The 17,699-nt window shown below is 41.3% G+C and overlaps 1 protein-coding gene across 9 annotated transcripts in view; it reads left to right on the top strand.

Annotated features, from left to right (window-relative positions):
* RAF1 (Raf-1 proto-oncogene, serine/threonine kinase) overlaps positions 1 to 17,699 on the top strand; it is a 65,516-nt gene that overhangs the window by 33,188 nt on the left and 14,629 nt on the right. For 7 of the 9 annotated variants that reach the window (XM_048315775.1, XM_048315774.1, XM_048315776.1 and 4 more), the window contains exons 2-7: positions 3,713 to 3,768; positions 12,243 to 12,458; positions 13,180 to 13,292; positions 14,306 to 14,408; positions 15,974 to 16,131; positions 17,046 to 17,144. In XM_048315775.1, the coding sequence (XP_048171732.1) occupies positions 12,252 to 12,458; positions 13,180 to 13,292; positions 14,306 to 14,408; positions 15,974 to 16,131; positions 17,046 to 17,144 (680 nt within the window). In that variant the 5' untranslated portion in view covers positions 3,713 to 3,768; positions 12,243 to 12,251. The remainder of the gene's footprint in view (positions 1 to 3,712; positions 3,769 to 12,242; positions 12,459 to 13,179; positions 13,293 to 14,305; positions 14,409 to 15,973; positions 16,132 to 17,045; positions 17,145 to 17,699) is intronic. The other 2 variants (XM_048315779.1, XM_048315780.1) reach the window with 1 other exon arrangement.

The raw sequence follows: 17,699 nt of genomic DNA, 5'->3' as shown, positions 1-17,699 counted from the left end.
TGTATTTTGATACATGGTAACTTGGAGTTGTGTAAACTTGGCTGTAGAAACTTTGTTCTAAAGTTTCTCTGAAAGGTGCTCAAAAAAATGGCATGGGATGTGACTCTACCTTCACAGTCCTTTTTTTTCCAATTCCTGAAGTTCAGAATTTACCTAGCAATTGTGAATTCCAAGACTACTGTTGGGTTAATATTTTCCTTATTTTGATGATTTCTGATAGTAATTGAATTCCTTCAGATCTAATCTATTGGATAACCCCATTACAATATTTTTTCAGCTCTTTATTTGTGCATTTTCTGTTGTAATTTGATGTGTTTGGGTTTTTTTTTTTTTTTTTGGCGAAACCTGTGTTGTAAAATTCATGTATTAAAAGTATGGCAAAAGTGTCCAAACTCTACTCTTGAATTTGCATGAGACTGATGTTTAGTTCTTAAAATAAACACACAGCACTGGGGCCACTGTGTGCAAATAACAAACATGTCTGATATTCCAGGACTTTCAGGTTTAAGGTGGGGTAAATTTGTTGATGATCAGTCAGTTTTTCTTAGATTGAAGCAGAAAAGTGTGAGAGTACCTGTGCAAGCTCAGTGACTCCCTGCTTTTCCCAAGCTTTCTTTTCCCTCCCCATCTGCCTCCAATAACTTTGGAAAGCTGTGTCCAATCAATCCCAATCTGTAGGGTGAGCAGGCAGGAACCTGTTTGTGGTGTTGAAGCTGGGAGGGTGCACGTTTCCCTGGTGCCTAATTAGAAAGCTAAGCAGTTTTGGTCACCTGGAAGTCAAGCTGCTGGCTGTGGAGCAGAGTCTCTTCTGGTAAAACAACATTTCTGGCTTTGTCTGATCACTGGGCTCACAGTTTAACTGTTCAGGTTGTGATGGTTGTTATATGGGAAAAAAAAACCATTTAGAGTTCAGTGCTGGGGAGGGGTTGTTCCAGGCTGGCTGGTCTGCAGAAATGGGATGAACGAAGGAGCTGCCAGTGTGCTGCAGCCAGAAGGAGCAACAAAATGTGCAAGCCTCTAATTTTATGCTGACATTTGACAAGAAATCCGCTGTATTCTGAATGACATTGTCCCTCTGTGCTGAAGGCTGTGGAGCAGCTAGAAGGCTTACACGGGCAATAACAGTGTGCTGCAGCAGGGGGTTGGTGTCAGTGATACAGTGGATTGATTTCAGCTCAGAGACTCAGAGCTTTCTCTTAGATTTCGCCAACCTTTTAAGTTGACTGTGTAACTTGCTCACTGGCAATCAAGAGGTTATAAAAAGAGAGCCAGCTGATGTTGCAATGTAAGCACTGCCCCTGTAGTGGAAAGACTGTCCTTTGGCATGTTCACTGGTGCTATTTTTACCTATTCCAGTAAGATCTGCCCTTGTGATGTTGAATTACAGGACAGTACCTGGAATAATTTTCTGTTACAGAAGTGCTGTATGCTCTGAAGAAAATTTTCAATAAAATTGGGCAGATTGACACTAAAACTGTCTTACATTGAAAAATATTTTTTGTTCTGTCAGCACAGATAATACTGTAGCTGTGACTACAAGAGATTCTTTCACTTTTGTTTGCATATTTTGTGTCTGGCAGAGGGGTTTTTTTTTAATGTTGGGTACCTTTGTATATTGATTGTTTTGTCTTTCTTGGTTTCTCATGTGGACTTCAAATAGGCAATGTGAAATTTAAAGATGGGGATTAACAGTGTAGCCCAGGTATAAGTGGAGTAGGAGGTTTTGTCCTAATTTCTAAAAGGCCAGGTTGATGTTGGATAAATTTTAATTTGGTGATTCCTTCACACTATAGGAAATTAATATTTTTTCTGGGAATAAGTTATCAGCACTGCCAGTGACAAAATGCTGTATCTACCCAAATACTTGTCACTGGGGTTCAGTGACACAAGTATCACATAGAGATGTGTGGCTGCCTGAATTACAGTGCTGAAATGTCTGACATTTGTGGTTACTTCATCTCAAATACAAGGTGTATTTTCTGAAACCATCAATATCTATAGTTCAGAAGTGACTGACAACACTGAACACCCCAAACCTCAAGCTTTTGTCCTGGCTGTTTGTGCATTCTGGTCAGGTTTATTTGGGGCAGAATTTTTCCAAAGCAATGGTTTGACACCAAAGTGTGATGAGTGATTAACTTGTATGAGTTCAGCATTCCCCTTACAGGCCCCTGCTGGCCTTGCTCCTTCTCCTACTCCTCAGTGCATCTCAGGTGGAAATCCTGCAAGCAGGCAAACTTCCTCCAGGACACAGTGATTTTCTTCTCCCTTGGCTTTGCCATTGTCTTAGATGAACAATTCTGGTCAGGTTTAATTGAATCTCACATCTGCAGTAACAGCTGGGCTTTTTGGCAGCTCTTTTACTTCTTAAACCCTTGTTGTTGCCAGTTCTATTAGCAAATGTTCTTACCTTTTTTTTTTTTTTTTGTCATGTGTCTCTTATCTGTCAAGAAAAATAAGTAATTTTTCCTGCCTTACAACTATTGCTTTGGTGGCAGATGGAAATACTGCACCTGCTTCTTCTTCAGCCCATCACATGTATTTTATGCTGTGCTGTCTCTTCTTGATTTATGCATGAGATTTCTTTTTCTTCCTGCTGATTTTACAGTAAAAATGCTTTAGGTTTTCATTCTGTAAAGTCTCTACCCTTCCCCATCAGTTTTCCCTCCTCTTTTTCATGTAACATCATCCATCTTACTGACTCATTGTCTTCTTTTGTATTTGGTTGTAACTAAAGATCTCACCTTTTCCTCTGGTGTGAGAAAAACAGAATTCCTTCCTTCTCCCCAGTCTCCCTGCTTATCTTTTTCCATGATTGAAGGCATATTTACACTATTTTATGTGCCACATTCCTTAATGTTTGTTGGAGACAGGTGTGCTAGGTAGTAAGCAGGGTAAGCTCACAGCTCATATTGTAAGTAGACTTTACTTTAAAAATGGCTCAAGGTGGAGGTCCCAAAGCATTCATCTGATTCCTTGTTAATCTTTGGGAGTTTGCTGTCTTGGTGAAATCATTGCAGCTTCTTTTTGTTTATTTATTTTAATTTTTTCCCTACTTGCTCTGTCCAGAAGAGAAGATACTTCTAACCAAAAGTGAGCTGGCAGTATAAGATCTCTTCTTGATTTTTTCTTGTATTTCTTATAAAGACATGAGGAAGCTGGGACTTCTGGTCTGGAGAAGAAAAAGCTTTTTGGGGGAGGATCCCATCAAGATTTCTTCAGCTTCCCTAGGAATTCTTCCTCTTACAGTTGGTGCTTTTATGCAAGATACAGAGAGCCTTCAGAGGCTTGGCTGCTTGTTACTGTTTTATATGCAAGATTTGTCAACATTTGTGAGTCAGCAAGGTGTTTGGCTAAGTGAGGAACTGACGTGTGAGTAGGGAGTATTCATCTCCTATTTAATTTCTACTTCAGCGAGTTTTTAGCAATAAAAGACTTTCATGATGTTCTGGAATAAGAATGAGATGCTGTTGTGCTGGTAGCATTTGGTTGTCCTGCAGTCTGGCCTTGCACTCTGTGTCTCATTACACTGAAATGCTGCATAAAATAATGAAAGGCTGGAAGACCCTGAAAACTCTGAAAGTAGAAGGATGATAATTTATCACTGATGTGACTCACAAAGTAATTTTGTTGTTATTTATTTGGTATGTAGTGCATGTATATGTTTGTCTGTTAAAATGTAAATAACTTCTGTTTTTGTTATCTTCCACAGATGATGTGCTTCATCCTTTTGTCATAGGACTTCATTTGCTGAAAGGAAAGCTAAAGGTATAAATAACTTTCTTTTATCTTGCCCTTCCTCCTTATCCTGGCCCATTCTTTCTTCTGAGGTGCCTGGACCTTTCCTGGGGGAAGGGAAACTTGGCTCAGCCAAGCTCAGTGCTTGTATTCCTGCACTGCTGCTAAAATTCACTTTTTGTTTTTTGAAAAATACCACAAAATTGATATGGAACATACAGTTGTTCCAGGGCTTGCATTATCAGAAGTGTGTATTTAACTTAAGCTCTTACTTCAGTCAGTCTCCTTGGGTATTTGCTTTGCAGGGGAAAAGCCCTTCCTCACCTTCCTCAGTTTAGAACTTCAGCTCTTGATGTTTGCCTGTCTTCTCCAAATGGCATTTGCCTTTCCACACAACTGCAGATCTGTTGGGAATAATCCAGACCTAATGTAAATTGTGTCTGTGACATTATCTGAAAGCTCTATGTCTGAAACATAATGGCTGGTATGGCGCTTTGTTAAATAAATAGAAACCCACCCAAACCAGAACTGTAATTTCATGGGTGTATTTAATAAGATAATGTTAAAATGGAGCATAATTTCTTTTTGGAGGCTCTCAGGACAGTAAATGTTTGACATAGTCTTAAGTAATGTTTGTAATATGTGATCTCTAATATTTAAGTACATTCTGTTTTTATTTGCCATTTTATTCAAGTTTCTTTGCAAATACAGGTGCATACAAACCCAGAAAATAAAGTTGTTAGAGCTGTCCAGGCATTATGTTGTGGAAAGATATATCCACCTATGCCCAGGTGCATTTTGTTATAAAATACAAGGGAGAATCCTTCATTTTATCTCCTCCAGAAGCTCTCTCAAGGCCCTTTCCAAGAGTGGCTAGGTGCTTGTCCCTGTGCCCTGCCCTCTGCCCGTCTGGGTATTTCCATGTCCCAGCTCTTGGAATCACATTATTGACCTCCACGTGGCACTGCAGGCCTGGCACAGAGCCCACATTTAATTAAATCGATTTATTGGCTGAGAGCTGCCCTAAGTGAAAAGCAGGGAGCACCTGGCTCTTGGACAGGCTGGGGCAGATCATCCTATTGGGATGCACAGGTAATTCAGCATTGCCTGGTGCTTTGCAGTGCTGTTTAACAGCACCATGCAGGCTCTCTGTACAGTGTGATGTGAGCACAGCTCCCAGGAGCTTCTTTAATAATCCTCAGGCTGTTCCTTCTCTCAAAGCTGAGCTTGCTGTAGATCTGGGGTGTTCTCAGTGCTGGTGTCCTCAATGCTGCTGCGTTTCCTACACGCGACCGAGGGAGGACAGAGCCAGGAATTCTTTGTGCTGAGGTTCTCAGTCACTTTTTTGTTTAATCCTTGAGAACTTGTGTGGGAAGGGCATTTGGTGGATTGCTGACATTTGAGTAACTTTTTTCATCCTTGCTGTAAAGTGGATGAGTTCCAGGCAACTGTAAACACAGTTTGGGGCTTTCAGACTGGAAACAATTGGAGAATGAGCAAGTGCAGAATGCAGATAGGCACATGGCTGGGAAGGTATGTGCACTTGATTGAGAGACTTGGGGTGAAAAAAAAGGCTTGTCCAGAGTGTTTTGACCATGTAAAGACAAAACACTTGTAGTCCCACTTCTGTCTGCAGTGCAAGGCCCATTTTAAAGAGGTGTCTCTGTAAATCTCTCTTTGGAGAATTCTCCTGGGAAGAATTTAACATTATGGCACAGAAGCAAGAAGTCTGAATGACAGGACTGTCATATGATGTGATTCTGATACAATCAGCTTTAAGAAAGCAGTGTTCAGTCCTTTTTGTTTCTAGTAATGAGTTTGAATTTGCTGAATTAAAAAAGGAGAACGTCTTAAATATCACTTCAGCCTCAGTAGTCTTCATAATGTTAAGAGCATGTTAGAGAAAAAAATTACAAAATATTGTACTAAAAAAAAGTGGAAGTTTTATTCCATGGCAGAGTTCTGGTGCTTTGATAGCAAAACTTGTATAAAACATATGTGCACTTTCCTTGCTTGCTTTTTCCTTTCCTACTGTTTCAATAGTAATTTCATAAACTTCTTTGTGAATCTATATAAACTCAGCAGCTGTACTTAAATCCAATTTAAAAACATTCTGACTGCTTAGAAACACCTGCTGCATTTTTCTTTTTACTTGGGATTGGTTTTTTGCTTTGCCAAAGGGAAAGCTTTGGATTCTGGGTGTTCAGTGCTCCTGTTTCTCTAATGTAGGAATTGTGGTTTCATAGGGAAGCTTAGAGCTCCATATTTAAATTTCATAGAAATATCACGTGGAAAGAAATGGGTGACTGACGTGGGAATGATCTGTTTGGAAAGGACAAACCAAACAGATCTTCCTGAGAATTGGCTGGGAAAAGTATTCTGGAGCTGTTACAACCAACAGAGAGCAGGCACAGAGTGGCCAAAGGTGCAGATTGTTTTGGTGACAAATTCCTGTTAAGCAGAGCCCAAAGTACAGCCTGCTGCAGCCAGGTAGTCTGACTGGGTTTGTGCTTACTAGCCAGAGTTTCACTCTGAAAGTAGCTTTTAGCTAAAAAGGCATTAATCTTACCAATTAATAAGTCTAAAAGCAGGTTGAGAGTTGTATTGCTTATGTCCTCCTTACTGTAGGGCCCACTTGTTGGAAAACCAGTGTTATTTTTTTCCTGAAGGCTGAAGTAGTGACTAAGAACAGAATAGTTTTGATAAATTAAGAAAAAAGAGAAAATATAACTTCCAAGATCCGAACATCAGAGGCAGAAATTGTATGTGTTTCAGTACTGGTTGTTCTTTGTTCGGTTTGTTTTTTTTTTTTTTTCCTGAACACTGACTTTCCTTCTGTTAATTTTTAATTTTTGTCAGTTGTGTTAGGCAGGAGTTTGCTTTTTGGCATTGATCTCTTGAAATGAAGGACACATGAAGGAAAAGCACCAACCTTGTAGATGTTAGAGGGATCTGCCTGGGTTGTTACACTGATCCTAATTCATGCCCTGCATTTATATTTCCATGGATCACAACTTTATTTATTGATATAGGAATGGGTCCCTATTTATCCTCTACTGCTCTGAAAAGCTACTTTTAAAAAATACTGGTATGGATCATAACAGAGATTTGTCTGGTTTGAATTTCCAGTTTTCCCCCAGATAATTAGTCACCCAAGCAATATTAAATCAATTGATAATTACTGTATGGGAGGAGAAAAGGCCACAGTTAAATGGATCATTGATCTTTTTGTGTCAGAGATGAAAACTTTTCTTCTAAGCAGCTTTTCAAGCTTATATTTACTGACAAAAGTTTGTATTTTGAAATAGATTCTGGACTTTGTTCTGTGCTGTTTTGCCTTTGTAGATGTACTCCATGAAACGTGACTGTGTGTGGATAAAAATGGCAGCACGTGTGTGTTGGCAGGGGGGACTGTTTCAACATATTTCTAAGGGCTTTTTGGTGTTTGTTTCAGAAAAAAGAAAGCACAAAGTACCTAAACTCTGTAGTGAGAGTTTAGCTTTGTAACATGTGAACTTGCAGCCTAATTCAGTCCCAGTTCTGGCATTTCTGAGGGAGGGAGACTGAAATTTTTAACAGTCCAGACCAGCAATTTGTCCTGGTCATGGAAAAAGTCAGAGTAACTTACAGTACCTTTTGAATTGGAATGAATGACATGAATGTATTGATTGTGTATGAGTGACTGATCTCCAGGAATTTGTTCCTGTCAGATGTGCACATTCCAGAGCCGATCTGTGCTTTTGGTTTGATACATGTTCCAATGATTCATTAGCAGGATCTGCAATGTATGCAAAAAGCACTGATGAAAAGTGCAGTCTTGGTCACAGTGTGCAGTATTGCTGGGGACTTGCAGGCGTAAATGATGGTTTTTTTCTGCTTAGGCTGAACATTTAATGTGAAACCAATCTGTATCAGTTTCCCAGCAGTTGTGGATCTGCAAGAGGACCGATCTACTTCCATATCTTAAAATATTCTTTGAATGCTGCTCTTGCAGTTTCAGTTGTAGGAAGGCTGTTTGAAGGCATTTTCATGGAAGTGATGAGCTGCAGGAAGAAAAGATTTGAAGACGATTTTTAGAAAGATGCATGAAAATATCCAGCTGGCAGTGGATTATTTGAGCATGGCATAAACATAAATCCAGTATCTGATAATGATTATGTTTCAGAAACATGCTTGTAATTAATTTTAAGAGAGAAAAGCTAGTTTTTCTGGAATAGACAAACCTAAGAAGAATATAATTATGAAGGCATCATCGTAAAATCTTTCCTCCTTTATTTTAAATTAAATTTCTCCTTAGAACATAGTTTCAAATATCTTTTCACTGGAGTGGATTGGTGTGGATCTTAGGGGAGCTGGAGTAAATGAGCATAGTGAGTAAAAATGCCTCTAATCAATTACTGCTTGGAGCAAAATACCCAAAGGGAATAAACAAATCAATGCCAGGGCCCAGGTTACAGGACACTGCAGGGTGGGCTGTGCTCTGCACGTGAATTACCTGCTGAGGTGGACTCAAACCTGTGTCCAGAGATGGTCTGCCTGCTTTGTTCTGCTGTTGTGCCCGTTCAGTGTTCCCTGAATGAGCTAGAAATTGTGTGTGGCTGTGCAATATTAGGTTGTGTCATTAAATGTTATGTTCTGTCAGCTCAAAGCTGGTCAGTTAGGTTCCATATTAATTCTCTTCCCTCATACCTGTGCATGCAGTGAGCTGCTGGAGTTCCAAGGGGATAGTTTTGTATGTATTAATATAAATTTTAAGCCAGCTTTCTATGCACTGGAGGGCAGAGGAAAGGTGTAAGTCATTTGAAAATCACTTCCTAGGCAGCAGCTTTTCTGGCTGTCTATTCTTCCATGATAATAATTTGGAATAAGGCTTGAGAAGTGAGCATGGCTGCCCATGCACTACCAGAATTTGAGTGTTCTCAACCAGACTGTTGCTGGCCCGAGTGAAGAGGTGTTTGTGAGGCCCTGGAACCTCTTGTCAGCCACAGAGGGTTGTCTGGGAATAGCTGCAAGAGTCAGCAGCAGGACAATTAGGGTTTCTTCAACAAGCTCCACCTTTCCAGCTGCAAGCCCTTGTACAGTGGATGCCAGAGCAGGTTTAGCAACTTTCCATCAGGGATTCCCTGTCTCTCCCCAGGAGACTGTGAATATCTGTTAAACTTCCCCTTCTTCTCCTGTGCCCCTCCACCCTCAGGCCACTTGGCAGGTTTTTGTCAGCTCCAGGCCAGGTCTGACCTCTGTTCTCATCTGTTCCCTTCAGTGCTGGCTCCTCCTTGAGTGCACAAGTAGAACCTAGAGCCTCAGTTTAGGAAGGAAGGAGAGCTAAGGATGGTGTGTGTGGCACATCCACTTTCTAGGAAAAGAACTCTCGACATCTGTGAGCAAACCCAGACTGCCAGGAACTCAATCCTCAGCCAAAAAAGATGGCAAAACCCCACTGATAAAGGACAGTGGCAAGAGAGAGCAGGGTGTTGCTGGAGGGGAGGATTGTGCCAGACGTGCACAGTCTTGAGACTGTCCAGCACTTACTGAGGCAAAGATCCTGGGAGAGAAGGATGCAAATGCCTAATTAAAGATAGAACTGACATGTGGATATACAGAAGGCTGATAGCAGTTGCTGTCTATGTTTTTCTGTGTGTGCAACAACCTTAAAATACATTGCTGTGATCTTCCCTGGCAGTCTGTGCTTCAGTGTGCAGTGTTTGGGAGAGAGAATACCCTGAGAGCAGGGAAGTAACTTTTTTGGTATGAAGCTTATCTTTTGTCAAAATAAAATGCAAGTTTGAATTCTTTGTCATTTCCTGCTTTCTCTGGAGTTTTTCAGGAAATGTTGGCAGCATATCAAAATATTAAATATAAAGGCTGTAATGTTGGGCTGTTGTCAGCTTCTATCAGCAAGGACAACAAGGGGGTTTTGATGGCTGCCCTGCCATTCCTTATCTCGCCTTCTCAGCAGAGAAATCAAGTTGAGCTCCTTTTCTTGTTTTGTCTCATCTGTTACCTGGAAGGGTGAAACAAAGGAGTTTCCCATAGGGGGTAAGTTAAGGGAAGCTCTCTGGGTTTCATCTTTCCCCTCTTATCTAACATTTTATCTCAGTTTTTATTGCTGCCATCTAAGTAGTTACTCCTTCAGCTGCCATGTGCATTATATGGGTGTTGCAACTGAACATAACTTGTTTTTCACCTTCCTGATGCCTAGGAATTGTGAGATGTTGTAGGTGCTTATGTGTGGTGAACTTGGTTGTATTCCTCAATTTTATCTCCCTTCCATTTTTCACAGTATCTCAGTGTCTTCCTATTCCTTATTCCCTTTTTACATCAAATATAAAACTCTTTTAAAAATTTATATGCCATAGATTTAAAAATAAAAAAAAAAAATCCAAATATGGCAGTCCTGTTAGATTTTGACTGGGCATTGAGTTTTAAATCTTACTGGCATTTAAATATTTGGCACCTTTGGACAACTGGACCTGCACAGCTGATGGATTCAGGAATGACAGGGATTGGCAGGAGGGAAGGTGAGGATATGTTGTCACTGTGTACCGTGTCAGTGAAGGAGATATTTAGGAACTGGCTGAAAGTTCTCTTTGAGGCTGAGAGTTCTGCTGCTCTGGGGTTTGCATGCAGTGGTGATGACTTCACCTAAACCAAACCTTTCTCTGGAACTTTGTTACATTTCCTTTCTGGCTGCTGGTCAGAGCTGGGTTTAGGTCTGGAGCAAATTTACTTGCAAATGCAGCTATGGCTTTTCAGAGCTGTGCTGTGAAGGAAAACACTCTGAAATTCAGCTTATCCTTCTGGGCACCCCAGAATGGACGCTTAACATTAGTAGAGATCTTTTTTATCCAAGAATTCCATTGTTTTAACTTTTTCAGTGAAACAAACACCGTTGGCTTTTCTCTGACATAAACATAAGGAAATGTATTGGAGGGTTCAAATAATTTACAACAAAGGAGGTGCAGGACCACACATGAAATGAGACTTGAGCAGCTGATGACAGGTGTTCAGTAATGTAGTGTTGGCTGCTCTGAATTAGGTTGTTTGATTTCAGTACAGACTTCGGTTTTGCTTAGTTTTGAATATGATGTTTGAATATAATTTGGAGTTCAAGCTGCATTGCAGTTGGGATAGCTGGGGAAAACATACAATGATACCTTTGTCCCTGCATGTGCAAAAACGTGTGCTGGTTTGGAAGTGTGCAGGGGAGGGGGTTGTTTGTGTCCTTGCACTGGAAGATGTTTTTAAAATCATAAAAGTATTCGGGTTGAAAGGGACGTCAAAGCCCATCCAGTGCCACCCCTGCCATGGGCAGGGACACCTTGCACTACTCCAGAGTTCTCCAAGCCCCAGTGTCCAGCCTGGCCTTGGACACTTCCAGGGATCCGGGGACAGCCACAGCTTCTCTTGGTACCCTGTGCCAGGGTCTGCCCACCCTCACAGCCAAGAGTTTCTCCCCAGTATCCCATCTAAACCTAATCCTTGTCTGTTTGAAGCCATTCCCCCTTGTCCTTTTAATTGTAAATAATCCCTCTCCATTTTTCTTGTTGGCTCTTTTCAGGTGCTGGAGGGCTGCAATTAGGTCAGCCTGGAGCCTTCTCTTCTCCAGGCTGAACAATCCCAGTTCTCCCAGGCTTTATTGATGCTGAAATGTAACAGAGCATAGTGCGTGTGAGGGTTGAGAAATTTTTTTGCTGTTTTCATACTATGTAAATTGTGATAGTATTAAATAAAAACCCAAATAACCGAAGCCCCAAAATCAGTGACAAAACCAGTTTCCTTAATTAATTCTTTATATTATAATTCCTGTTAAGCCTCTTTTCTTTAACAGTCTGGGCTAATGCTTGTGTGGCATATCTGGTTTATAGGACTGTTGTTCTGGCCTGCGGCTACAGATCCCCTCTCTCTGTGAGCCAGGACAGGACCCAGGGAACGACTCGAGCTGTGTCAGGGGAGATTTGGGTTGGAGAGCAGGGAAAGGTTCTTCCCCCAGAGGCTGCTGGGCACTGCCCAGGCTCCCCAGGGAATGGGCACGGCCCCGAGGCTGCCAGAGCTCCAGGAGCGTTGGGACAGCGCTGCCAGGGATGCCCAGGGTGGGGTTGTTGGGGGGTCTGTGCAGGGCCAGGAGCTGGACTGATGGTCCTTGTGAGTCCCTTCCAGCTGAGGATATTCTGTGATTCTGTGATCTGGCTGCCTTCCTGGAGGCCCCTCAGACACTGATTATGTAGATTAACGTGGTGAAGTGCTCCTGTGACCCCGAGGTGCAGTGGGAGGAGGTACACATCTATTCCTCGTGCTCTGTTTGTGTGTAGAAAGTCAAATGCCTTCAAGAGTCAGGCTGATTGTGCAGCTGTGGCTGAGCTGTACCCTGCATGTGTAGGTTGATCACATCACGAGGCAGTGCAGCTCCAGATGCTTCCAGCAAAGGCTGAGGTTCGTTGTGTCAGGAGGAGAAAGCACCACTTCGAGTGACGGACATGGCCATCTTCCTGACTCTCTCTCCGTAGGCCGCATCAATGGAGCACATCCAGGGAGCTTGGAAGACCATCAGCAATGGGTTTGGGCTCAAGGATTCTGTCTTTGATGGCCCCAACTGTATTTCACCAACCATTGTCCAGCAGTTTGGTTACCAGCGCCGGGCGTCCGACGATGGCAAAATCTCGGATACTTCCAAAACCAGCAATACCATCCGTGTTTTCCTGCCCAACAAGCAGCGCACCGTGGTGAGTCTGTGCTGCCTTTGTCTCAGAATCCCACTGCTGCCACTGGGACGTGGATCTGGCATGAGAAATGCCCAGCTTCAGAAGGGTCTTACTGTGATCAAGTGATGGTCAGCAGTTGGTTGGTTTTAGAGGATGTATTTTAAACATGCGCTGTATCTGTATTCTGAGAAGCTGTGGATTCGCTGCCTCAGTGCTGTGAATTTTCTGATGTACATGAGCATGTTTCATATTAAAAGACAGTTGTTGGCTGACCTAAGCAATGATGCCTGTATGACAGTTCTGTCACCATTTTCCTCACTTGGATGCCCACAGTGAAGTGTGGGGGTTAAAGCTGAAGTGAAACTTCTTGAGGGAACACTTCTGTTCAGCTTCTTGGAGCTCAGTGTACCTAATAATAGTCTTACCCAAAGTTCCCTGAAATCTAAATTAAGCCTTTTTCTGTACTTGAGGTAACTTTATTTGCCTGCATTTCTATTCCTTCTATGGGCTACTTGTATAAAATCCTGTTTCATAGAAATTTAGTAATTGTAAGAAATGGAGAAGTTATAAAAGGGCTTCAGAACTTCCTTTGCAGGAGTGCACAAAAGTGCACTTTGTGCAGCTTTCCTGGAGTTTCTAAGGAAAATGAAAAAATGGTCTTCCGTTCCCGGAAAAGCTTAAAGAAATTGTGCAGTCAGTGCCTAAATGTTTTGTTGCTTTTTTTTTTTTCCTTTGGCCACAGGTGAATGTGCGAAATGGGATGACCTTGCATGACTGTCTCATGAAGGCACTGAAAGTAAGAGGTCTGCAGCCAGAGTGCTGCGCAGTTTTTCGACTTCTTGCTGAACCAAAAGGGTAAGAGTGAAACTTCCACCCAGAGAATGTAAAGATCTTGGGTTTGGAATAGCAGCAGTCATGCTTTCTTCCCCTCTGGCTAATTTCTTTAAAAGCAGTTTGGTTGTGAACACTTCCATTATGCTTTCTTTGCCCTCTTCTAGGGTAACTCTGTCAGCTTCCTGGGTATTAACAATTTTATTTTTGTTTCAAAGCTAAATATTGAAAATACTTAAAATGGAGGGGTTCACTGAAGTGCTTGCAGCCCCTTGGTGAGGGTTGTGCTGTGCTATAGATGAACTGATGCCTTCCTTCATATTTGAGGTGCATTTCTATGCTGCATTTGTAGTTGGTAAATTCAGTGTTAGTGATTCTTAGCCCACTTCCCTGAACAGTTCTGTGTGCTCAGTTTTAAGGCTCTACAGTCCTCTACAACTTCCCAATGTTTGGATTTCAATCTCACTTCAGATATTCCTTATTTTTTTGTAGGACCGGGGATGCTGCTATTAAATACCAAATGATTGTTTTAGAAGCTGAGGGAGTGAAGGTGTCTCATGGAGTTAATGCACTTAACTTCACGCCTCCTAAGGCTTGGGTTTAAAGCTCCCTGTAGCCTCAGGCATTTGTGGGGTTACACCTTTGTGCAACTGAGGCCATTCTGGGGTCACCAGTCATGTCAGTACCCAAGCACCTGATAATGGCTTTTGTGTCACTGAGTCACTCATAATTCCTGTTACATTTATAAGGGTATTTCTGTGACTCCATTAAACCTTCTAGGTGCTCTATGTCAAATATTATGTATAAATAACATGTTAAAAAATGAGCAGAAAAACAGGTGGCTTGCAATGTGTTCCAGGTTGCTTCTGACTTTTTGAGTGAAAGACACTGAGATCTGTCTAGCTCACTGTAAGAAGTTAGCCATGCTTTTCTGGGTATTTGTTTTCAGCTTACTCAAGAAAACTCACAAAACATAATTGTTGATGAGGCCAGGCTTATCTCCAAAGTGATTTTGTTGTCCCCATTTTCTCTTTCAGAAAAAAAGTGCGTTTGGATTGGAACACAGATGCTGCCTCCCTGATTGGAGAGGAGCTGCGAGTGGACTTCCTCGATCACGTTCCCCTCACCACACACAATTTTGTAAGCTTTTCCTGCTCTGTATTCTGGTGTCAGTTGCATCCATTGAACCACATATTTGGCCAAAGAATGCTTTGGGCATTAGATAACTTCTGGCTTTCTGGACACAGGGATTTTCAGAAGTTGTGGTTGATTCCTTCACCCCCGCTCCCCACCAATTGAATTGGCTAAGTATCAGTTTGCAGTGAAATGCCAGAATTGTATTTATTACACTGGTGATCCCCAGGTGTCAGAGACTGTCAAAGCTCACAACATGCATATTCTTCACAGGTCTGATGATTGCCATTTTCATTTTATATAAATGCCTATGTCTGTAACTGTTGTGTTAAGATAACGACATCTTTAGAGTCCAGTAAAGGGAGAAAATTTGCATTTTCAATCTCTGTCTCGTCAGTCAAAAAGGCTGGATAAGTTCAGCAGCTTTATTGGACTGGTGGTATTTGTACTGCATATTCGGGGTGCTGTTAATTCTGCAGGCCATGACATTGTTTTGTGAGTTCATGCTGCCTTGTGATTTGACAGAGTGTCCTTTGGGGAATGAAAGGTTTTAGTTTGTAGTTCCTTCTCAGAAATGGATTACTTATTCCATACAGAACAAATAAGTAGAAGGTGGTTTTGTGCTTTGTGGGTTTTTTAATTAAATTTTTTTTTAAATTCTTTTTTGTTTGCAAAGAGATAATGCCCATCTCTTAACAGTTGTACCTTGCAATATGTTCTCCTTCCTGGGAAGGAACTCTGTTTCTATATTTCAGCCTTTGTATTGTTTTGTTCTAGAAATACATTGTGCCAACTGGCAAACCTAAAGGATTGTCACTGACATCCATATGAAAGGTTAGGATTGATTTACAAAACCTGAAAGTCACTTTACGTCTACATTACATTTTAAAAAAAAACTACAGAAAATGCCATCTGCAGTTGGTCACCAGAAAATGAGTATTTTTCTCCAGATCTGGAAGAAGCTGAAATTTGGAGCCTTCCTCCTCCCCAGTGTGTTCTGGAAGAAGAAACCCCTTGGTTCATTTGAATCTTTTTTCATACTTCAGAAGCTTTTAAAAAAGCAAAGTAGGCTGCCATTTAAAAAAAGTAGAAGTTCCTTAGACTATTTTAATTACTAAGGAATTTATTTCTCATGCAAGGGATATTGGTTAATCATAAACACCAAGAGTTTTGGCTAATAAAAAAAATGAGGTGGGCCTTCTGATCTGATCCTCTTCTACCTCTTTAGTGTTACTGGAAACAAACAAAAACCCCAGCTCCTGGCTCACACAGCTCTGTCCCCTTGCTGAGCAAGAACATTGCTTTTGCATTTGACAGAACACTTGTCCTTTTTTTTTTTCCTTGATTGGTTTTTTTTTGTAAATAAAACCCTCAGTGTTTCTAAACTTTCCAGGTTTCCAACCAAACTGGAAATCCATGCCAGAATATTCAAGTGTGGTTTTAAACTCAGTAGCAATCTGGGGGCTCTGATAGCATTTTAGCATAGTTGTTTATTTCTTCTGTTTGAAGATCTAGATCTCGGTTAATGAAGAGCTAATGAGCTTGGGTTAATCACTTGCTGTGTTTTCCAGGCTCGGAAGACATTTCTGAAGCTAGCCTTCTGTGACATCTGCCAGAAGTTCCTGCTCAATGGCTTTCGGTGTCAGACATGTGGCTACAAATTCCACGAGCACTGCAGCACCAAGGTGCCAACCATGTGTGTGGACTGGAGCAACATCAGGCAGCTCTTGTAAGGACTGTTCCTTTCTAATGGCAGCAGCAATTCTGCGTGGCAGTTGGTTTTGTATCTCTTACCACAGAGATCCTTTTGGATTGTTGGGAAGTGCAGTCCCCGTGGTTGGTGTGCAGAGTTGGGTATTGATTTCATGAAACACCCAGCAATGAGTGTCTGTTTCCAGGGGGAGAAGGCCATTCATGTTAACTGCATTTTGTTCTTGCTCTGAATTTTATTATTCTGGGACAAGCAAACAAATACCTGGAATGACCAGGCAGTTGCTCTAATGCCCTCTGTTTGAACAGGGGGACAGCAATTCCTCTCACACAACACTTTTGGTAGGAATAAACCAGGCCATGATTCAGTTGGATTTTAGCTGTTGGAAGCGTTGGTGTTCACTGTTGAAAATGGTGAATGGTGAGAAAACAGATGAAGGATAATACTTTTCCTAATACCAGTTACAAAAAGTTGAAAATTGTTACGTTAGAAGAAGTCCTTTTATGCAAAAGTGTTAAAGCCTGTAATTGTTTTTATGTGTCTTAGTGATTGAATTTTTTTATAACTAAACTTGGTCATGTAGTTACACTTTTTCTCCTACTAAGAGAGTGCAGGATGACTTGTGCCACTTGGTGTTACCTGGCTTTAATAGAACTTAATTGTGTCAAGTACCCTTTCAGGAAAATCCGAAGTCTGATATAAAAAGATTTTGTCTCTCAAGTTTAGAAAGAACACGTGGAACTTTTCTTTGGGAGTCTGAAGGCAGAGGTTTTAGTTGTACACAGAGGACAAACATGATGTAAAGATAGGAATGTGTTCGTGAAGTTAATCATGCTGCAAAGAAACAGCCCTGTAAATTTTCAGCTTTCAAGAGCATTGTACAGGAGGTAGTGTAGCAGTTGAAACTGTAATTGTTTTTGTTGATATTTCAGATTGTTCCCAAATTCAAATATCAGTGACAGTGGTGTCCCTGCACTACCTCCCTTGACAATGAGACGGATGCGGGAGTCTGTCTCCCGGATACCTGTTAGGTAAGCTTGTATTTCCTGTCATTTCTCTTTTGGGAAATACACTTGTTTCAAAACAATCAATCCAAAGCAACAAAAGACCCCCCAGCTCCTCCAAAGCAGAGCGATCTGATAGAAGGTTGGGATGAATGTGCAAGGCAGCAACACCACTTCATCACAGGCAGTTTTTTCTTGTTCTTAGATCCACCAAAACATTGAGTTGAGATTTTATAGTTTAATTTTTAGCCTTAAAATCTTAAGGTAGGGTATTAAAGGCTTTTTGGAGACCTTTGTTTTCCTGCCTAAGAAAATCCAAGGCTCCCTTTTGGTATTTTTGTGAACAAATTTCATTTATCTGATCAGGTAGTGTGCATCAAGGGTTTGTGTCTCATGGTGGATGATTCACATCCATGAACTAAAATAATGCTCTGATATTTATGATGACAGATAGGAGTTTAAAGAGAGAACAGTGGGAACTGAAAATATGTTCCTCTTAAGCAAAATTCTGAATACCTAAAGAGAACATTCCTGTAGTTTTAAGTGCTGAAATGTGTCCCTTTGCAAGGGGCCTGTCCCCTG

The sequence above is a fragment of the Corvus hawaiiensis genome, chromosome 11, assembly GCF_020740725.1.
Source record: "Corvus hawaiiensis isolate bCorHaw1 chromosome 11, bCorHaw1.pri.cur, whole genome shotgun sequence".
Lineage (NCBI taxonomy): Eukaryota > Metazoa > Chordata > Aves > Passeriformes > Corvidae > Corvus > Corvus hawaiiensis.
Note: the sequence above shows the minus strand (reverse complement) of the source record. Positions and strands in the feature narration are given on the sequence as shown.